The sequence below is a fragment of the Hippopotamus amphibius genome, chromosome 6 (assembly GCF_030028045.1).
Source record: "Hippopotamus amphibius kiboko isolate mHipAmp2 chromosome 6, mHipAmp2.hap2, whole genome shotgun sequence".
Taxonomy (NCBI): domain Eukaryota; kingdom Metazoa; phylum Chordata; class Mammalia; order Artiodactyla; family Hippopotamidae; genus Hippopotamus; species Hippopotamus amphibius.
The window spans coordinates 50,108,869-50,132,773 of NC_080191.1; the positions used below are offsets into that span (position 1 = coordinate 50,108,869).

General features: G+C 36.5%; 1 protein-coding gene across 3 annotated transcripts; it reads right to left on the reverse strand.

Annotated features, from left to right (window-relative positions):
- Positions 1-1,856: 1,856 nt before the first annotated feature.
- FBXO30 (F-box protein 30) lies at positions 1,857-23,229 on the reverse strand. 3 transcript variants are annotated; one of them, XM_057739143.1, is made up of 4 exons: positions 23,068-23,229; positions 15,040-15,101; positions 12,630-14,676; positions 1,857-8,820 (listed from the first exon to the last, which is right to left on the reverse strand). In XM_057739143.1, the coding sequence occupies exons 3-4, from the start codon at positions 14,658-14,660 to the stop codon at positions 8,617-8,619; spliced, it is 2,235 nt and encodes a 744-aa protein (XP_057595126.1). In that variant the 5' UTR covers positions 14,661-14,676; positions 15,040-15,101; positions 23,068-23,229; the 3' UTR covers positions 1,857-8,616. The 3 variants fall into 3 exon arrangements, with proteins under 3 accessions (XP_057595126.1, XP_057595124.1, XP_057595123.1); XM_057739141.1 differs by lacking the exon at positions 15,040-15,101 and adding an exon at positions 15,958-16,008; XM_057739140.1 differs by lacking the exon at positions 15,040-15,101.
- Between the last annotated feature and the right edge of the window lie 676 nt (positions 23,230-23,905).

The window sequence follows — 23,905 nt, forward strand, 5'->3', positions numbered from 1 at the left end:
AAAAAGGTGTGACTTTTATGAAAGAGGTGGGGACACAGATGAAAGAGATGCATTGGCTTGGGATGGCCTAGGAAAAAACAGGTGACATCAGAATTGGATCCTCACCAAGTATCTGTAGTTTACCAAACAGAATTTGGGGGAGGCCATTCTAGGGAAAAGAAAAAGCATATGTAAAGGCTCAGAGACATGGAAGGATACAATGTGTTTGGGAAATGGTGCAGAAATGTAGCCTGCAAGAGGACAGAATAAGAAGTGATAATTAAGGAAATATGGGTCAAATAACCTGTTTGATAAAAATTCTTAACCATTGTAGAAATATCACAAAATTGATAAGAAATCACTAAAGTAAAAAAAAATCACAAAAAATTTAGAGTATCAATTATCACAATTATTTCCCTTCCTCCCATTCTTTGACTTTGGACCTTGCTGCAGTGTCTAAGTAGACCCATTGTGGTGCAACTCTTGTCTACTCTGTTTATCCTGATAGTTTAAATCATACTATCAGCCTCAATCTGTTTAGCTCATTTAATTATACTTACAGTTGTTCAAGTTGGAGCACACACACACCTTCGTTGGCGTAGATATACCCCTAATCAGGTGAGAGGCCCAGTTATTTGCAAAGCAATTTAACTTATTTAATATTGATTTTAATCAACAATTTTCTAAAGTCAGCTTCTTAGAACACAGTGGAAAGTAACTGGCTTGAAGTAATCGAAAAATACCTCCTTTCTGAAGTCATGAAAGCAAACATAATTGTTAATAAACGCATTCCTCAACTAACAGACTATTTGTAATCATGTGTATTCTACTGTACTAAGGAATATGTCTTTAGTGTTTGAGGAAGGTATATATGAAGAACCATTTAAAGTGCCTAAAACCTTTCCTTCTCTGGACCTTGTCCATTTGTCCATGTATCTGGCTTAGTATATAGTAGTCATAGGAGGAGGAGGCGGAAGAAGTAGTAGTAATTAGTGAGGTATGTCACAACCTTCTAGAATCAAGCCTACACAGTGCCTGGCATCACTGCTCAAGAAATTCTTGTTGAATGAACAAACACTGACAAACTCAGCTTCAATTTCTCCAGATATAAGATGAGAAACTAAATGATCCTTAAAGTACCTACCAGTCCCAAGATTCAAGTATTTTCCCACAAGACAATTCAAAAGAATACAAAATGTATACATGAGTTCAGTTTATTAATTTAGTCTTATCTAATACATCAGTGTATTTGCTCTTTAAAAGGAACGCAAAGTATAAAACTATAAAAAATGATCATGAAAATTATACAAATCTTTTTCAAAGCATGATTTTAAATACGGATCTTTAAAAAATGTGATTGAGATGTGCCACAAGGAATCTTAAGAAAATGTCAAAGGTGAAAAATGAACATTAACATGGAAGCCAATTACTCACTGTTACAGTTGTATTAAATATAAGAAAATTGTGATGAATTACAACTTTATTTCTGCTGCTGTCAGCAGTACTTCTGTGATGGAATTCATAAATTTCATTAGGACTTTAAACTGAATAAATGTGTTACATTACTAATGCTGTAATTTAATTCTAAACCATAGCTTGAGCATTTCACACTTGAGAATGCTGTACCTTTTGGCTTTAGTAAAGACCGCAAATACTTTTTTTAAAAAATTGTGGTAAAATGCACATAAAATTTACCATTTTAAAGTGAAAAATTCAGTGGCATTTAGTATATTCACAACGTTGTGCAATCAACACTATTTTGTCCTAGAATACTTTTACCACCGAAAGGAAACCAGTACCCATAAGGCGGTCACATCCTACTATCCTTCCCCACCCCCCCCACCCCCCCACCCCCCCCCCCCCCGACCAAGGCTTAATCTGATTTCTCCCAGTGGATTTGCCTATTCTGGGATTATTTCATATAAATGGAATCATACAATATGGGGCCTTTTGTGTCTAGCTCCTTTCACTTAGCATGCTTTTTTTCTTTTTTAAGAAATACCATATCCTTTTGCAATTAAGATAAAAAAACAACTATTTATGTAAATCATGAGAAAAAGAAGATACTTTGGAAACTAAATGACATCTGAGGTAAGTTTATGAGTCAGTGCAATTATCTCAGAATGCAATTCAAGTTTTCAGGACTGACTGGTGCTTAAACACTGATCAAATGAACAATACAACTTTAACATTTTAAATGCAGCATAAAAATCTTTAGAATTCATATCCACCGAATTATTAACCATTTAAAGTAATTCATGTGTCAGAGTTTTTAATCATAAAACTACTGGAATGTTGCAGGGAATCAATATTATTCTTTATTTTTATTTCAAATCTCTAGTACAGGTAACAATTTCTTCTAATTAATTTTTATTGGAGTATAGTTTCTTTACAATGTTGTGTTAGTTTCTACTGTACAGCAAAGTGAATCAGCTATACGTATACATATACTTATTAGGAATCAAATACTCTAAGTAACAATATTTTCCAAAATAATTTCCTTACATCTAAACTGTCCCTTCTCTTTCTACATTTGTAAAGAAAAGTGAACCATGTCAGAACACATTGCTTGCAGATACTCCAATACACTCATCAGTACCTAAACTCTGAGTACCCTATGTATAAAATAGGTAACTAATGAGAACCTACTGTATAGCTCAGGGAACTCTACTCAATGCTCTGCGGTGACCTAAATGGGAAGGTAACACAGGTAATATTTAAGTTATCAGTTTATATAAAAACATCCAGTTGACATAATTAAACATTCACTGGGTAATTTTACTCTTGAACTGATGTAGCACCCTATTACTGTTTGTATTTCTATGGTTTGATTTCTCTTAATCAAATAATGTGATTAAACTTGAATGCTGATACTTCAATTTTTCAGCAATACAAACTTATTTGTGAGCTGAAACTTTAAAAGAAGCTAAGTTACTTAATCAAATCTAAACTTTGTTGATCAAAACTACTAAACAAAGGCTGATCAGCAAAACAAGTTTTTTAAAAACTCTATGTACTTAATCTAGGTTTTTTGATCACCTGATCAGATAACTGAAGTCATAGGATAAACAAACAATGACAACTAATGTGGAAAGGAGGACTTCAATGAAAAAAAATTCTAGGACAGCAAAAGGCAGGATCTCCTTTTTTCAACTTCAGTCTTTTGAGTAACAATAAATTATTGCTACTGTTCTTATTAGACCACTGAATAATAATCTAACAATGTTACTCTCTGACTGGAAGGGGTATAGAAAGCTATCTAACTCTAGTCAGTTCCTCTGCCAAAGAATAAGCCAACACATATATCAACCTATTTATCTGTTTGAAGATCTCATCTGAGATAAAAATTCTAACAATTTATATTAGAAAAAAGTAAAAATTAAACCTGATGAATTTACTTTTACTTGGAAATGACAATATGACCTGATTAGTTGGTCAGTCTTAAAGAGTTCAAGAAATGCAGTTTTATTACTTTCAAACACATACACACTGTTACCACCACTAGAACTACCCATGTAGTTCCTTTCCTGTTTGCATGCAAATAGGTTAATAATACAATTTGGGGGATGTTTAAAATTTTATTGGTGTTAGTGGAAAAAAAAACAATTTCCCTTGTTTCTGTTGTCAGTTTGCTTCAGAAATGCTTTTCTTCATAGTAAATAATAGATGCTTCAGTATAGCATGTCAAAGATAAAAAATTATGAAATAGAAGACATATGAGTTTTCACTGTATTTCTATAGAGCATGTCTATGAATCATCCTTGTAACTCATTTCTTTGTAGTCTATTAATGAAAAGTTACTCCCCACATAATACATTGGAATGTTAAGCCTTCAGAATACAAAATGTCAGTTTTGAAATGTTCTAAGGTAAAATAGCACTACAAGATGTATCTCCATTAGCACATTTGAAGATATATTAAAATCTACCTGGCCAATTTATGGATATTATACATGCAAACAAATATATGTATAAACAATGAATTTATAGAATCTTACCAATCACAGATGCAATAAAATACTTGTAAAAATTCAGCAAAAGATCCTATTTTTGCAAAGAATTTTCAGAGCAGCATACTGTACTTAATTTCTACTTTGTTTCCTTTTGGTATTACCCAATAACTATCCAAAACACGTATTAGGAATCAAATATTCTAGACGTTTTCTAAAACAATTTCTCTACATCTACATGTCCCTTCTCTTTCTGCATTTGTAAAGAAAAGTGAACTGTGTCAGAACACACTGCTCTCAAATACTCCAATATACTCATCAGTACCTAAACTTTGAGTATCTAGGTGTTTTCATCCATACAATGGAAACAAAAGAAAGTTCTTACCTTTTGAACTTACTTTGATCTTTTAAATCAAGGAAAATTGTTTAAAAGGTGACTTTAAAAGAAACCATTCTTCCTCTTCTATTATTTTATTTAAAAAGGAGTTTACTAGCATTGGCCTTTACTTGCACATCTTAAACTTTTTTGTTTGGAAATCAGATTTAGGTCAAATCCTAAAAAATCCCATCACTGAATTATTTTAAACACAATGGATGAGTCACTGATGAACTGATTTTCTTTAAAGGCATTAACTAATACACTCTTGCTTCCTAGGCCTCACAAGCATGTTAAGACTAAGAGCTATATTTAGATAACCAGCCAAACACACACAAGAGAAATTATTTCCATCAAAAGGCTCTGTCCAGCCTTTTGAGAGAATGAGGGCCAATCGCTTTCTTTCTAATGAAGTTCTAAACACCCACCTCTGCAGGTTCCAATTACATCACCTTCCAATGCCATGCAGGAAACAAACATATTTTTCAATGTTTCCATAACTATCCCTTAGAAAATTTTTAAAAATTAACAAGCTCCATCTTTTTAGGTTGGAATGCAAAACATGAAATCTGTTCTGCTTCTAAACACCAAAACCTACATTCAAATTGCCAGAGATTAAAAACCTGTTATCAATACAGTAGTATAAACTACCATATCTTCAAAGATCCCAATCTCCAGTATTAAGGGATAGTTAATAATAGTAACAACACTGTTGGGAAATGTAGCACAGGGTCAAAGACCAAAAAATATTCTATACTACATAAACCAGAAACCCCATCTTTAATACCTCTTATTGATAGGGTTGAAAGAATTCCTACACAATTCTTGTAGAATTTAATCTAGTACCTTTTTACTTCTACTCTGTCTATCCTAGAAATCTAATATGTTCACATGATTTTGCAATCACTAAACAAGAGAATGAATGATGACTAGGCTAAATGTTAGTGCTAGTAAACAATCTGCCATTAACCTTGAAGAGAACCACCACTAGTGAAATACTAGCAATAAGAGTAAATTTAAGATACTAGCAAATACTAGCTTTTTAAAAAAATGTCCAGAAACCATGGTACCTAATGTATTCTGTCACATGGCTGTAAGATTGAGACAATATATATCATTAAGTTTAACCATTTATGTAATACTAATAAATTACAATTACTCAACTTTGGATTATACATGTAGGTACATACATGTATTTGTTCCAATAACACATCATTCATGAGAAGAGGTGGCATGTCCCAGGATTTCCTCTAAATTCTCATACTTTACCATGCATCAGAATCACCCGGGGAGGCCTCTGTTAAAAGACTGCTGGTTCCCACCCCAGAGTTTCTGATTCTATAAGTTTGTGAAGAGGCCCAAGAATTTGCATTTCTAACAAACTCCCAGGTGATGCTGATGGTCCAGGGACCACACTTTGGGAACCACTACTCTAAGTGATCTGTGATTCTCAGAAGCTAGAGAGAGACAGAGAGACAGAGAGACAGAGAGAGGGAGAGAGAGAGAGAGAGAGAGAGAGAGAGAGAGATTGAGATTATACTAATGGGCAGTTCTGGGGAAGAAGGCAGAGGAGAAAAGTGAATTCAGATTATTTCCCTCCTTCTTAATACTTGCCCTTTATCTTGCTGGTTAGCAAAGACTAAGGAATCGACAAAGACTTCTCAAATGACAACTAGCTTGGCCAACACACAAACCTTTTCATGCTTAAAAGGCTAGATAGATTGTTCCCATTACAAGTTTTAGAGAAATAATATTGCCAAAAACTCTTCAGCCTTTCAATAGCCCTAGGTGGGACTACTTTCAGGAAGACACTGAAGGGGCAGAGAAAACTATCTAATGAGTTTTCCATATTAAAAAAATAATAGTAATGTTCACCAGTAAAACATGGGTGAGCAATGATAATCAACAAGCAACTCCTAAAACATGCAGAAAATCCCCACTATAGAAACAATATGACTGTGTTTGGAATTTGTCAAACAAGGATTAAAATTTTATTTAAATGTAAGTTTTTTCTTTTTAAGTTACTGAGCCACATAAAGGAAAATATTAATTTTATTAGAATTTCAACAAATGCTGCACAAAGAAAATATTTTAACAAAATAGAACGGTGGCATAACAAACAAAAAAACAGCCAAAGATGTGTAAAAGAAATAAAAGGTGGAAAATGTTAAAATATCTCATGATCCAGTGTGGAAACAAGGAGTCTAAACTTAAAAAACAAGGATTTTAAAAAGCACAACCATAAAACAAAAAGTTAATGTTTGTACTATCCTAACCAGACACATTCTTCAGCAAAACTTTAAAAGGCAGTTATATTTTACAATATTTGATATCTGACTTCTGACTTTTTCACAGAAAGAGACTATGTAATTCAAATCTCACCTTTGAAAAAGATAGTTTAAGCACTGAGAAATAAGTATTCTACTAATTAAAATGACAGGTGAGGCAAAACAACTGATTAGTCTTTAATGCTATATTTTTCAACTGTAATAAGGACTTGATCCAACCAAAACAAGTTTTAAGCAATTCAGATTTCTTTTGTAGCCCAAGGAACGCCTCTACCCAGCCCGAATGCCATATACGGGAATCAAAGACCTAGTTAACAATAGAGCATTCTCAGGGACAAATGTAGGAAGAGAAGACAAAATAGTTTTGAAATTTTATAACAAAGTAACTTGTAACCATTTCAGACTATCAAATGCCAGAAGTCACCTAAATTATTTAAGTATATGTCCCCGTCTTTGCAATTTATTTTTTAATACTGATACATTTATTTTTTTAAACTGACCATATCAGGTTAATAACTGTATAAATCAATTTGAACACTATAATAAAATACCTCAAGAATAGGTCTCTGAATATTTTTCTGTTATATTTTGGTTTTTACACGATGCAATTCTTGCTTTTTTTGGTAGAGAAGTCTATGAAATATTAATCTGGAAATGTTTTAAAGAGATTGTCAACCAAGACAGGTTTCTGCATTTCATGATTGTCATCTTACAAAGATAGCAAATGTCACATTTTTAAATCACTTAAAACAACATAACTGTGATTTTTATAAACATCAAAAGGCAAAAATTTTAAACACTTGTGAAAAAAAGTTAAGCCCTTTGCATTCTGAATATTTGAAATTTATTCACGGAACATGCCCAATTCAAACTTAAAATGAGGTATATAGTCATCCCTCAGTATCTGCAGAAGACTGGTTCCAGGACCCCTCTACGGTACTGAAATCCACAGATGTTCAAGTCCCTCACATAAAGTAGCATATAGTATTTGCACATAACCTATGCATACCTCCCATATACTTTAAATCATTTCCAGGTTATTTATAGTGCCTAATGCAATGTAAATGTTATGTAAATAATTGTAAATAAATGTAAGTGCCATGTAAATAGTTGAAGATGAGTGGCAAATTCAAGTTTTGCTTTTTGGAATTTCATGGAATTTTTTTTCCAACTATTTTCCATCCTTTAGTTGAATCCATGGATATGGAACCTGCAGATACGAAGGGTCAACTATATTTTCTTCTCTCCAAATATCAAATACCTAGCAAACGTACAATACCATATACAGTTTCAAGTTAAATTCACAGGTTTTTTTTTTTTTTTTTGATTTTGCTTTAACCTGTCACATAACACACTGCCATGAGTCTTTGGATGTGGCATCTAAGCTGCATATGGTTACTCTCTGAGAGTTGTAGATAGATAAGGTGAAAACATTTTTGTGGACTATTTTTAAAACATGATAAATGGCATTATCAACATTACTTATGATTTTAAATACTATGTATATATTAGAGATCATCTACATATCAGTAATTATGTAAGGGGAGCACTGGAAAATAAAAACTTTATAATGGTCTTATGCAGTGCTTAAGTAATTGAATGTTTTATCTGAAACGCCTATAATGTAAAAATCAGAATCAAAGTTTTGCTTTTTTAATGCATGGGTTATAACCCACAGGAAATGAGGAATAAATTGTTTGGTCAGGATCTTGTTAGTTTAAGAAGCAAAAAACTTAAGAACCAAAATGTGCACACCATTAAAAATACTAATTCTGAAAATTATGTAGCTAAAAATTAAATCACCCTGTCCAGCAAGTTCCAAAAAATTCACACATTTCAAACATTAAGGCAACTTTTTTCCAACTAAACAGTACTTTATAAAAATATATGTCACTTCAAAACATTATATACATAGTGACAATAAATTTAGCTAGTTGTAATCTTTAATACATTAATAAAGTGTCACATATTACCAAGAAATTATGCTAGGTGCTTGCATGTATGTGCAAGTGGAATTACAGTTTTTAAAGTACAGGTTTTAAAACTGAGCGAAGTGAACGTCCTTCTTTAGTGAGTTCTCGTGTCACACACATACACGGCAATGGGATTGCTTCCTCCCGTTTCTCTACAATATTGTAACTGCATTTCTTCAAGTGGTCAGCCATGCTTAGGATGTCAGCAAATTTCCATTCATTGACAGAACAAAATGCAGTACTGAATCGCCATACCTAGAAGAAAATTCTACTTCAGATTTAAATAAGTCAATTTACAAGAATCAAAACATACTTCTTGCTCTAACTGCATACATTTCTGTTAAGAGAAATATCTAATATAAAGTTTCAAGTAGTTAGCTACAAAACTGCAAAGTAGTAATTCATTTGGATACAAATCTGTTTATCAAATATTTATAAGGTAAATCACTTCTGACATTATAATTTCAATAAATGTAATAACCAAAAAGACAAGACAAAACTCAACATTAAAAATCACATCCAACCTGGCTTATTAAGATATTTTTATAAAATATTCAAAGCTACTTCCTAAAATAATACATAGTGTACACTAATCTTTCATCCTATCCAAATGGCTATATATATAGACCTATCCATAGTCTGGAGATGATGACAATACAAGTGTTATTTTTTCTCCAAGTTTTTCTCCCATTTCTACTACACCATATGAAGTATACTAAAAAAATACTTTGCAATATTGTGCCAAGGTACTTTTTCTTTTCACTATTTTTAAGTAGTAAAGGCACTTAGTAATATTGAAGAACACAAGTGCTTTAATTTGTTCAAAATTTTTCTGGAAATTTTTATACAGCTTTTGGTAAAATGTATCATTTTTAATTCCATGTCACTGTAAAATGCATTTCTGGGGAAAATATTCACATGCCATCCCTGTTCATGTGTCTGATGGTAAAAATAAGAACTACTTTCCCTTTTGACCACTCAGCAGCTCCCAGCCCTGAAGCACTGTCATCTTATAGGACCAGCAATGACTGTTGTTGGCCCCCTCTCATCTTTACAGTTTGAAAATATAAAGTTACCTGGACATAGGTAATAAGCATGAATAGAGCAGGACAGGCCCAGGCATCCCAGCTAAGCTAATCAACTAGCAAATGTCTAAAGATCACTGAATCCATGACAAAGAGCAAATATTCTAGAAAGTAGCTGTGGATTGGAGTAAAGCCCTCAGCACTCATCAGAGCTTCTCAGAAAAAAATGGTACAAATTCTGGGGCGGCCAGATGCCTTCAAATTCTGAAGACAATTATTTTTCAGCTGGCAATAGAACAGTTCAGCACGTACAGTACTTAGTCGCTATACTTCTTAAGGTTCTATCAATTACCCTGCATACAGTCATTTTCCAGGAGTCAGTGAAGGCCTGGAAAGTAGCTAACAATAGCCATTATAGATTACAATTCCCCATACCCACAAAACTAGGGTAAGAATTAGAGGAGTTTTGGTTAAGCTTCATAGAACAAATTAGCTGAGAGATTCAATAGTGGCAGACAGCCTCCCTACTTTCACACAGTTGAGAGTCTGGTGAAACAAACTCAAGAAAAAATGGGTGGCTCCCATCTCCTGATGACAAAGTTTCTTAGTAATGGGTCAATTTTGCATCCAAGTATATACATCAAGTATTTACTTAGTACCTGCTATATATGGGAGGTGCTGTGCTAAGCAGCAGGTATTTTGGTTCCCAGAGTCTCACTTCTCAAGGAACTTACAGTCTAATGAAAGAAACTGACGACTCATCAGTGAATTTCAAAACAACATAGTGAGTGCTTCAGTAGAGGTACATAGAGGAGGAGGTACATAATGGAACACTATGTGAACAAAGAGCAGTGCACCTCCCTAGGGGCTTCAATGCAGTCGGAGAAGGCTTTCTTGACAAAGTAAGATCTGAAGAATAAGCAGGACATAGCAAGGAGATGATGATCACAAGCTCCAGAAACAGGTTCCCAGGGTCTGAATCTATCAACTGGACAAGTTACTTAACCTCTCTAAACCTCAGTTACTTCATCCATAAAATAGGGACAGTAGATTAAACAAATTAATGAAAGTAAAGTGCACACTGTCTAGCACATCTCAAGAGTTCAAATGTAGGTATCAGGGACAGTGTACTCAGACACCGTAAGGTAAGAAGAAAACATCAGACATCTGTTAAGTAAATTCCATGGCTGGAATATAAAGTGACAAAAGGAAACTGAAGAGGTAAGTAAGGACAATATTATGAAAAGTCTTAAATGTTTCATTAAGGAGTCTGCCTCTAACCCAGGGCAATGGACAGACATTTTAAAAGTTTTTAAACACTACAGCATAAGAACTCTATTTAAGAAATTATTTATCACTCTACCTCTTCTATAGAGAATATGTTGGAGAGGGCCTCAGTTCGAAACAAACCCAGTAAGGAAGAGGCTACTGTAGTAACCCAGGAGAGAACTACAGGCAGGACTAACTAGGGAAATGGCAGTGGAAATAGTAAGTGAACCTGAGGGGTATGCAGGGAGACAACAGGACTTTGTGATTATCTGGATATGGAAATAAAGGGGAAAAAAGGGGTCAACCTTAACTCCCAAATTCCTAGTTTAGGTAACCTGAGATATGATAATGCCACTTTCTGAGATTAAGAAGAGCAGAGAAGTGGAATAGGTTAGACATGTTGAGTTTGCTGAAGCTGTGAGATAACCAAGTGGAGAAGTCCAGTAGATACTTGTATATAATGGACTGCAGAGCTCAGAGGAGAAAATGTCCAGGATATACACATGTGAGTAATTTGTATAAATGATGGCAATTTAAACTCCAAGAGTAGATGAGGTTTTCTGTAGGAATACAATCCCCAGAAAATATTTCACCTCATAGGTCAATATTAGTGGGCAAGGACAAAAAGGGGCCATGCTCTGAGAGTCCCATCCCAAACGGCAGAAAGACACCAAATCACGTGGAAAATGAAAATACACACATATCCACATATATGCAGCAAATATGACATTTTCTATATAAAATAATTAGTGTGCTCATTTACTGGTCAAAGCTTCAGGAGAGCACAGAAGCTGATGCAGAATTCTGAAAAACTGGAGCAATGAGTAAAAATAAGAGACAACTTAAGGGTGGTAAAAACAAAGCAGCCAGAAATATGAACTCTATTCAACCAATGTGAAGTTTATCAAATTTTTTTCTATTTTATAAAATCAAAGTTTCATATTATAAATGTTCTAAAATGAAAAAACACCTTTAATCAAAGATATTTGTAATGCCTTCTAGTTTCTATTGGATTGTGCTTCAAATAGAAGCTGGGCAAAAGTAAGACATCACAGGAGTAAAACGGTGGAGCCAGGATTTGTTCCCAGGTCTGCCTAAATCTCCAGCTCAAGCTTCCAATCTGCAACACTCCCTTGAACTGTACTAAATGCAGAGTCCCCACCAACAATATCAAATCCTACTGCCTTATTTCATTTCACCCTAATACATTTCCACATCCATCCATTTATGTTCTCTATACCCCAAATACTCCATCGGTCACTTACTAGTAGTAGACTTTTTTCATGTCTCCTTATTTAAGATCTACCTGTGTAACAACCAAGTTCTAAGAAAGAAATTGCTAAGAATGGACAGAAACTGCCAATTGCAAGCACTAAAAAAGCCTTCTCCTTGCCTCCTCCATCGTCCTACGGTGAAAATGTTTCAGAAGGAGCCCAAATTAGAAGGTGGTGAACATGGACTCAAGCAAAGGGAGTTGATACAGAAGAAGTGAATACGTACAGAACCCCTCAACTGAAGAACTGTAAGTGGCCTCTGTCACATGACATTAGAATCTAGTTCTAGGATGTCTACAGTAAATATGTGATTATGACTAACAATTCTAACTATTCTTGCTTTTATTATTATAAAAAAGTCTGCCATCATACTGTCAACATATTAAGTGTTAACGATGGTCAATTTCGCAGCAAGATTAATTTTATTAATTCAGCAACATTATTAAGTGCCTATTATATGTCAAATAAGGGATTGGTACAATTAAATTAAACCAACCTTTTCTTTGATCTGCCATGACGAATTTCCTTCTGGATACTTCCTTTTCCCCCACTGCAGTATGACCATTCCACGAGACTGAAGAAGACTGCCACACACATCTCTCATTAACTTGGATACACGTGAGAGCTGGCATAAACTGAAGCCATCAAGAAAGCCTGCAATATGCTGCAGGACTTCAAAAGGAAGACTACTTAGATGGTCACTATGTAATCCCAACACACAGTTTCTAGCAGGCTCTACTAACACTGTAGATACAGACGGCTGAACTCCAAATGACCTCAAATGGCGGTCATGTATAATCTTTGCTCCTTGTGTTGATGGACAAAATCTACGCTGAGAATAGGTACAACCATAATATGCTAAAGGACACCTCTGTTCCATCCAGCCATTGAGTCCAGCATGAATGTCACCATGTACATTCTTAAAATGTGATGAAAATTCTTTTCTTCTAAATAACTGTCCACAAACAAATGTAAACATTGGACGCTGCTTGGGCTGGTACCTAGCGACACATTCCAATACTAAATCCAGCCCAAGTGTCTGAAAAGGACTTGGATTTGAAAGCTGTGGGTTGGCATGATCACAAGCTGAAGCTGAAGCTATTTCCCCAACCATTGTATTTGTAGCTAATATGGCAGATGGAAGTGAAAAAGTCTGAGTCCCAAAGTCAATGTGATAAACATCAACCATGCGACTATCAGATATACCCCTCCCACCTGGAGAATCTCCTAGACAAAACAGTAATGCTGCTGTGATTAGATCTATTCCTTGGAGACCCATTGGATCTTCTGCAACTTCCAAATCTGATGTATCTACTGCTTTATCTTCCTTTGGTTTAGACCAACATGAATTAGAAAGGAATTTGAATGGAGGATGACTCAAAGATAAGACATCCACATTCCTTAGGTCCCCTAAGTCTATTTTTTTCCAACACAAGTCTTCATCATCATCTGGCATGAGGATATGCTGAACCGTGCCATTAGGCAAAGCATTAGATGGTATTACTTCCCTAACTTGTGCTGCTACTGAAAGTGAACTAGAAGATTCTGAAAGGCCAACTGATGCAACACATTCTCCATTTGTTAAGTTACTTTGTTTTGAGTCACTATGTAAATTCTGATTGTGCTCAATGACCTGTGTACATATATTTTCCAAAGGAAAGCCATTACAAAGAGCAGAAGTGCCATAAGAACTGGGATCCAAGTCACATAATAAATCACTTGAACCATTTTGTTCAGACTGGTCATTCTGACTGGTGTCATTATGGTCAATCCCACCTACTGCTCCTATCTCATCCTCATAAAGATGGTCCTGGTCTTTCAAGTTTCTATTCTGCAAGCTTTCTCTGGCATTTTGTTCTTCATTCATTTCATCTGGGGAAGCACAAAACTTCGTACTTAACATGCCAATGTCTCTTGTAGCAGTATTCAGGATATCTAAAGCAGCAGCCAAACTTCTGGTTGTTTCAACAGTAGCTTGATAAAGTGCACCATAAGAGTCTTCATCAACAGACACCAAACCATTAGTATGTGGTATCTCTGGGACACTTGATTTAATTGAGATCTGTTCTCTAGGTTCTGATACTTTATCAGTTGCTTTTGACATCATGGTGGCTACTTTGAGAGATTCTAAGAGCATCCTTTGGTCTTGAAGGGCCAAGGCCATATCTAATTGTGCCACTTCATCAACATCTCGGCTTAGATTTTCATATGATTTCCGGTCTGCATAACTAACTGGCCATCGGTTCCACTCCATAGTACAGCACACCACACTTGCAGGACACATTTCTAGATGTTCGGCAACTTTATTTCGAGCCATTGTAAATGGACATCCAAAGTCACTATTTAAGCAAGGCACTCGTTCAAATGGACATAAAAGTCGATGCTCATCAGCTTTACAAGAATGGAAAACTGCTCCACAAACCAATGGACAACCAATCAAGTCACAGGAAATCCCAGGCTCTGGTCTGGTCATACACCGTCTACTAACACAATTCACGCAGTGTGCATGCTGCAGCTCCTCCTCCATAATGGCCACTCCAGCTCTAGTTGTTTGGATAGAAAAGAAATAAGAAGTTAGGCAAAAAAAGTGGTTGATTTTTTAAAATTGTTTTTAGAATAAAAATCAAATCATGAAGGTATACTGGCTTATATGAGGATGAAATAAATAAAATAAACATATTTAACAAGTTTATTTTACATATAATTAATCCATCCTGAAACAACTTAAGCACTTCAAGAGGCAAATCAAACATTCATTTTTATATACCATATAACAATCTGCTCAAAAGGCCAAATGTTTCAAAATACTTAAAAATTCTAGCATATTGTATAGTACAGAAATTAATGCCAAAAACAAGTTAATGCATATTTAACTTTTAGATTTCAGAGAATGCTTTAGCTTTTACCGTTTCAATTTTAATTAAACTGATTATGATGCACCCCACATTGCAGAGACCTCATCATATTCCTAAAAGAGAATAATATGAATTTCATGAATATACTTAACTAAAACCTGATTAGAAGTTTTCTTTAATATTCCTTCTAAATACATAAATTCACTTAAGATTTCATCTATTGGCCTCTCCTTCTACATACCCCTTAATAAATTCTACAACAAATAAAGAGCAAGCCTTAATTAAAACACTGAGGGCATTTATCCAAAAAATGTAAGTCCTAGCTCCAATTCTGTGGCAGTGTGCAAATCACTTACTTCTGAGGACCACAGTTTCCATTCATTCATTCAACAGCTATTTATTGTTTAACTGCCACGTACCAGACTCCGTGTTTGGTATTGCAATATAAAGATTAGAAGACACGGTGCCTCCTCTTAAGGAGCTACAGCAGGAGATCAGAGATGAAAGCAAAATCATGTCACTTTTTATATGATCAATATGACAGAGAAAATAATCAGTATGGGTAGGGTGCAAAGAAGAATTCACAGTAGTCTTGAAAGATGAGAAATGTTAAGCACAGGAGGGTAGGGTTAGAAAGGAAGAGAGGCATTCAATGCTGAAGTAACAGCATATGCAAATACAGAAAAGCAAGACTGCTGGATCACAAGGTGAAATGCAAAGTAGCTGTGAGAGATGAGGTGGGACAGGAATAAGACAAGTCGTGAAAAGTGTGCTACGTGCTACTTTAGGGAGTTCAGACTTTGAGTAGTTAGAAACCACTGAGGATTTTAAGCAGAGAAATAGTATCCATAAAATAGCATGAGAGGATTACAGATAAATAACGGTCTTTCCTGCTTTTATCAAGAAAAGTTTTATACAAAAAAAGAGAAAGTACTGGCACAACACACTGATTTAATTATAATTACTGACCCTATTCAATGTCTTGTTTCTATAATCTTCAACTTCTTTATTGGCTTGTTCCTATTAGCAGCAAAAACATAAAAAACTATTTCATCTTTAAAAACCTATATAATAATGCAATATCTTCCTTTTGCTACTATTTTTTCTATTCAGTCAAGCCTGCAAAAGAAAAATCAACCAACCAACCCTGTTAACTTCCCATATACTCTTCAGCCCTCTAATGTGCCTTTATTTTTACCATCACTCATTAAAACCGTTTTATCAAGAGCCTCAATGCTAAATCCAAAGGGCATTTTTTCCTCATCTTCCTTAGCCATTACACCATTTTGTTGACAAATTCCTCCTTTCTGTGCTAGTATCTTTCTTTAGTTTTCATGATCTCACATTTCCCTGGTTTTCCCCCTACCTCTTCGGTTATTCCTTAATCTTTTCTTCTAAAATACTACTCTTCTTCAGGGATCCATATCATTTCTGGTTCATTCTATACATTCTCCCAGGGCGCTCTCAATTTCTCAAGTTTCAATTACCACTTACGTGCTGAAAACTCATCTATACCTCCTGCCCAGATCCCTCTTCCAAGTTTCAGATCTCTACAGCTACTTACTTATTATATATCTCTACTTGTAGATGGCACAGGCAACTCACCTCAAAATTTTCCAAATTAAATTAACAATAATTTTCTGAATAAGAAGGCAATTCTTAGCCTATTTTCTTCACTTCAGTGCATAAGAGATTGCTAGCTCTCTCACATATTCTCTTCTGTAAATTCTATCTTGCTTCTAGGTAACTAATGTAAACTAATTATTCCCCAAATTGCTATTTCTTTTTCTCCAGTCTAGGCTTGATTTTCCTCAAACTCAAATAGCAAAAGCCCATTATTGATAGAACTTTTGTTGATTAAGTAGAAAAGTTCTGAGCTGATACTATGGTGCTTACTGATGCCAGGGGACAGCAAAAAAACAAGGTACACATTTAGTAACAAAACTACATTTTAAAATTGTGTTTAAAAATTACAAATTATGAGTTAAATACTTCTGAATGTTTACCCCTATAAATTTTAAAGCTAAGGACAGAACCTATAAAGATAGACATGCTAAAATGATGACGTGTAAGATAAGCAAAACTTTAATAAGAATTAAGACAAACTTTACTGAGTGATTAGATAATGAAAACAGCTGTAGCTTTCTTATTTTGCAACAACTAGAATGAGTTCATCTCACATGCTGAAGGTTATAAACCTGACTGTTACTAAGACAGAAACCTAAAAATACAAGCAGTTCCAACAGAAGTGACCAATGCTAGCAGAACTAGTAGGAACACTTTATGTTACATGCACATCGCATGATCACACCAGGCAGAACACATCTCAAAACATCACTTAATTCTAAAGTGTTTAAAACAGCAACTGTTAAAGACAATTGAATTAAATGCAAAACAGCCACAACTCTGAAAGGTTAATAGAAGTAGAGGGCTCTCAGACTTCCTAGGTAGCACAGTGGGTAAGAATCCACCTGCCAATGCAGGGGATATGGGTTCAATCCCTGCCCCAGGAAGATACCACATGCCGCGGAGCAACTAAGCCCATGCGCCACAACTACTGAGCCTGCGCTCTAGAGCCCGTGAGCCACAACTACTGAGCCCATGTGCCGCAACTACTGAAGCCCACGCGCCTACAGCCCGTGCTCTGCAAGAGAGGCCACCGCAATGAGAAGCCCGCGCACCACAACGAAGAGTAGCCCCCACTCGCCACAACTAGAGAAAGCCCATGTGCAGCAACGAAGACCCAACACAGCCAATAAAATAAATAAATTTATATATATAAAAAAAAAAGTAGAGGGCTCTCAAGGTTCACAATAAATAGCCTCTTCCACACTATTCCCCCTCTGAATAAGAGAAATGTTTAAATAAATAAATAAATAAAAGCATCCACAGAAATGAGTCCAGAACATAAGAGAAATGTTTAAATAAATAAAAGCATCCACAGAAATGAGTCCAGAACATTTATTATTTATTGAAGCAAAGGAAAATGGAACACTAATTATGTACCTACTTTACCCTTCTTTGTATACATCATGTCAATGTCACTTAATCCTCATAATAATCCAAAGAAAACTGAGGTACAGAAAGACTAAATGACTTACCCAAGGTCACCCATCTAGAAAGTGGCAGAGCTAGGACTGAAATCTATATCTGATCAATACATATGGACAATAACAGATATGCGTACTTATAAAAGTTTAAGAAAATAAGACACCACTTCAGTAACTGGTGATCCAATTTTAAGATGTTATTTGAGGAATGAGGTTACACAACTTTGCTTGTAGTTTATTCCAACACTTAATAACCCTTGTGGTCAAGAAAGTCTTTTTGGTCCTAATTATAATAGCACATTACTTTGCTTTGAACAAAGTGTTTTAAATTCTTTTTAAAATGACTTACATTTATAATGCTCAGTATAAACATATGAAACAGTACAAATTTAACCATTCTCAAAACAGCTACACAAAGAAGGAATCAAGTTCAAGTCCATTTTACAATTAAATTTATTAAGGAATAAGTTTTAAAAAATGCACTAGACAATACACAAAGAGTGTTCTGGGGTACTGTTTCAGAATTTAAAACTTCCAGATCCAACCTTTTTCAAGAACGCTATTATCAAAGTAAATATGCCTCCAAAAAGTATTTCACAATCGCTCATAAACCCTATAAAACGGGTTTAAAATGTCAATCCCTGATCTATCAGTTCAACAGTGACACAGCAGGTCCAGTAGAAAACATGTTGCTAAAATTGAGGCTTCAAGCTCAAGATGAGCTTTAATTTAAAACTTCTCAATATTAAGTTTTTAAAAAAACCCTCTTGAAAAAGAATCTTAACATTCCAATTAACATATCTATTTACACTTAGAGTTGAATGACTGGAAAAAGTTTTATTACACTAGAAAATATTGTAAAAGATTAAATGCTTTTACAATAGTTTCAATTTTCTCTAACAGAAATTCTAGGCCAACTCATAATCTGTGGCTGACGAGCAATCCATAAAAACAATTTAAGTCATGGCATTTTCCCCTACAATGAAATGAGACCTTGTCATTTAAGGCTATTTCTAGACATAAAAATATTGCCCTCAAAAAATAATTCCTTTATTTTTCCAAATTCAGTGCAATACATAAGGCAATAAAGCACTGCAAATTAGTACGATTTTAAAATACGTTGAATCAAGTCACCCAAATATTCAACATGGCTTGATGCCTCAGGCTGTTCTTAATGTCTGCCTCTGCCTCCAAGACAGACAGACAGACAGACAGACAGACACACACTCTCTCTCTCTCTCTCTGCTTTCCCTCCCCAACCATTGCGTCAAATCTTTATCAGACTAAATGTTACTTTTCCATATTCCCAAAGGCAAGGTTTGGTATGGATTCCATATTATACTTATGTGCTCATTACACACTGCATTTTTCCTTGGTAATACTAGTCATAATTTGAAGTAAATCATTACCCGTTTAATATCTATCTCCACAGGAAAACTATAAGCTCCACAAAGGAGGCAGGACCATCTCTGTCTCATTGATTCCTGTGTTCCCTGTATTCAAAACTGTGCCTCAATTAGAGCCTCGCTTATTTAAAAAACATGAATAAGTGAAATTATTATAATACAAGAAATAACCAAATGGATCCTAAAACAATTCTTGATTTCATGGAAAACTACACACTTCATAAAAAGATACTTTATAAATCTAGTATTAGTCAACCAGATTGAGTCAAAATTACTTCATTGTAACAGGTATAAAGTCAAAAGTACTCAAACATTTATTGAGTATCTAGGTCATATGTTCCAGGCATTATTATGGAATAAGCTAGATGGTGCATCAAAAACGCAAATCAAAGGGAAAAGTAAATCAAAGAAAATGAATTTCAATCTTCCATTGTTTTAAAATCTTAAAATAGTAATAAAAGGCACAGAAGGAAACGTTTACCTGTATATTGTTCCACATTTTAATTCCTTAATCAACCCTTTAGTCTGGTTACAGGTTACTGACTACAGAAGCATTAGATTCAAAAAGAAAAGCAGAGGTGGAGGTGTCTGCACATGTACAGGTAGGTGTCTGTAGAGGGTGAGGAAAGGAAGCTCAAAAAAGGAAGTGGCATCAGCCTACTTCCTTTACATTATAATTAATATGACATTAGATATAAAGAATTCCACTAAGACAATAAAATGTTGCTTCAATGTAAGGCTGAAACGGAACTATAGACAGACTTGTTCAATTAGTTAACGATATAAGTCTGTGACTGAAATTAATATTTAGCAATCACTTTTAACTCCTCCAGAGCAAGTCTTATCCTTCTTGTACAGTTGGAGGTGATACTGCATAGTAAATACAAACATTTGCTGGCTAATTTACTGATCAGGTGCACTCAGTTTTAAAGACCCTAATAAATCTATAATCTCAGCTGAACATTTTATTTCACTGGTTTAAAAAAGGGGGATGGGGTGACTAGACAAGATTGAAAATTCAAGATCATTAAACTCCCAGCTCAAAGCACATGCCCTAATGATGAGTCCAAAATGGCTAAGTTAGTTACACTGTAAATTCTTTTATTAAATTGTGTTTCTGACTTTTTATTTATAGAATGATGACATAATTATATGGAATTTTGTTTTCAAGTTTCTACCCTTCCAGTTATGATATAATCAAAACATACATCCTCCATTTCTAAACATGGTCATGGGTAGCTTGTTCCAAAGTGAAAGTCCTAATTACTTGCAACTGTTCTGCACTAAAAAAGCAAATGAAATTACTATAGACTTACATCAGCAATTAAAATAACAAATATTAATAAATATTTAATATTCATACCAGAACTTATTTGAGCTGATACTCAGATAAAAATAATCCATCCAAATGGTGGAACGCAACTTATTAAAATGGGCAGCATGGCATAGGGGAATGGGCTTCCAAGGAATCTCAGCTTTGTGACCTTGAGGCAATTACTTTACTGTGAAAACAACCTATTACTCTACAAAGGTTGCTTAGAATTATGAGTGTGTCTAGTAAGATACAAACATGTATTCCTCGGAAAATGAATGCACTTCACTTTACACAACAGCCACATCCATATGCACAAACCTTTATATATCATCATTTTTATATCAGGTCATTTATACTTATAAAGCTTATTAAAAAACAATCATATGAGGAACTATCTAATGCTAACATTACCCACTCATTAAAAAAAAAGTATCCTTTTTGTAATAGATTTTCACAGACTGGGTTGTAATTGAGGCATTGCCTATCTGTATTTAACTATCTAGCTACCTTCAGTGTAAAAACCACCAGTCCAAGGCCAATCTCACCTATTTCACCAAAATAAATTGGAAATTAAATAATATTTTATATAGCCTTTTGACTGAAGACTTTAATGAATTCTACAAATACAATGTTATTCCACAGCATACACTAACTCCTTTTAATGAAACAGGCAGTCATGGTAACTTAAAGGATTTACCAAAAACCATACAGAACAGTATAAGGCTTAAGGCCATTAAAAGTCACATTTTAGTAACATATTATATCAAATAGTAAACACACATTAAACGAGGCCTATTTTGGTGACCTTAAAGCACCTCTCTAACAATATACATTATCTCAAAATATGTATTGTTTTTCTTTAATAGCATATTTTATTAGGACATTGTGTATATATTTTTAAGTCTCTAATGCTAGCCATTGAGAAATACTGGATTGAAATTAAATAGCTAGTACACTTGGAATGCATAAGTTTGTCTATATCAGAAACTTCAGTTCTCTGATAACAATCACAAAACTCCACCCACTAACATTTCCAGAATCACACACACAAAAAAGCTATGTCACGCATTAAAGAACCAGATAAAAACAAACTGGCAATTAAAAAACTTAGCAAAACACCATGTTATCCCCAATTAAACTTCTGTAGTAAGAAACAGTGACTAAGCATGAAGACCAGTGATTCAGCGAAAACTGCATACTGAAAAATTGAACCGTTAGAAAAACCCTCATCTTACATTTTATGCTCTTTTCCCTTTTGCCCCTCAATAACTTTGGAAAAGCTTAACAAATATGAGCAAATGAAAAATTCTGTCAATATAATTTACTAGGTCTCTAAAGGACACAAAACTGTATTGAAATGTAGCAAAGAGAATTTAAAACTTAGAAAGCTTGGGGTTTTGTATTTAAAGTTTTAAGTTAATCTACACTGATATCAGAATGCCCATAAATAACTTCACCTTGGATTCGAAGCAACAAAGTAATTATGGAATAAAAGGTCAATTCCTTCCCAAGCATCTTCTATCCGAGACTTACGACAATGGCTCGAAAAGAAAAACAAGACACAGGGAGAGGGGAATGGAGTACTAGAACCATGGTAAACAACACGCTGTTCTGTCTCTATCCTCTAAATACACGCGTAAAAAACATACTCAAAGGAGATTACTATAAATTCAACGTGCACTCTATGGCCCCCTTCCAAGCAATGCACTTCCACGAGACAGGACACAAACAACTTGGAAATGGTCATACCCCTCAGATCTATAAGATCAGGATGTTTCTCTTTAATAAGGACTGAGGCTAAGACTAAGATCCCCTCACTTCCAAGAATGGAAAAGTTACCAACTTCACTCATCCCGCAGAGACAGTGGATGATGCCTCCCAGTTTTACTTTAACCCGTCTGTCCCCAAAAAACGCAAGTTTCTAAAGGGCAAAAGGAAAGAGGAGCCGGGTTTTCGAGGTTCTGAGGGCTGCCTAAGTTTAACTCCGGCTTCACCCCTCCCCACACGCAAACGCGCGAGCCCGGGTGGCCCGGGGGTCGGCCCTCGGGGTCCGGGTCGCCATTTGCCGGCCGCCTCCACGGCGGGCCAGGCAGCCGGCTGGGCGCGGACGCCCACGGCGCAGACGCCCTCTCAGCGCCCGGACCCGCGGGGCCCGAAAGGGGCCGTGCTTACTCCACCCCAGGCCCGGCCCGCCAGCCCCACGGCAGCCTCCGCCCCGGCCGCGGGCCTGCAAGGCCCAGCCGCCGCCTCCGTCCCCGGCATAGCCCGGGCCGCGCCGGCCTCCCTGGCGGGACTGCCCCGCACTCACCGGCCGGCCCGGCCGAACCCCGGCCCAGGCTCCGGCTGCCGTGGCCGCCGTGCGCGGCTGCTTCCCGCTGTCCCGGCGCCGCTCCGCGACCCACACCCCGTGAAACCCGCCTCCTACGCGCCTCTCGGCCCTGCCGGGCCGCCGCCTTTTCTCTCCTCCTCCTCCCGCTCCTCCGCCTCCGCTCCCGGCGGCCGTCCTCCCCACGCGCCCCGCCCCGCCCCGTTCTGCCCCGCCCACCCCGCCGGGCCTCAGGGGCGGTGGTAAGCCCGGCGGAGACGCGCACGCCGAGCCCGGCGGAGGCGCGCACGCCGAGCCCGGCGGGGACGTGCACGCCGCCCACCGGCATTCCCACCCTCCCCGGACCCGACCTGGCCTAGAGTCAGGTCTGGAGGAGTTCGGGCTCCGCATGTCCTGCCAGGGGGTTCCTACTGGATCCCACGTGGTTCCTGCCCGGCAGGTCTACCAAATCCCGTTCGATTTTAGAATCCTGTATTTCCTGAAAGGAATTCTATACGCGTAGTTTTGGAATTGAGGGAAACAGGCCCAAGTAGAGTGACTTGTTTAACTCCCTAAATTGTAAGAGAAGCAAGCCCAAATCCCTTAACTCTGGGTGCAGCGATCTTCCCGTTAGGTCATATTTAGGAAAAAATGGGGCAGCTGTCGTTGAGTCTTTTAACGATCAGGCCTTCCTGCCGGCTAACCCAATGTGCTCCAGTCCTGTGTCTTAGCCCGGACTCTTGTAGGTTCTGCCTCCCCTGGGACTGAGCGCAGCCCAGCAGGATTCAGGCGTGGATTCGCGAAGCTTTTCCGGAGCCCTGGCGGGGCAGGCCACCAAGGT

Coding starts and splice junctions, on each gene's coding strand:
- FBXO30 (XM_057739140.1), bottom strand. CDS start 14,660: ATGGAGGAGGAGCTGCAGCATGCACACTGCGTGAATTGTGTTAGTAGA. Junction 8,821..12,629: donor CATGGCAGATCAAAGAAAAG/GTTGGTTTAATT, acceptor ATTTTCTTCTAG/GTATGGCGATTCAGTACTGC.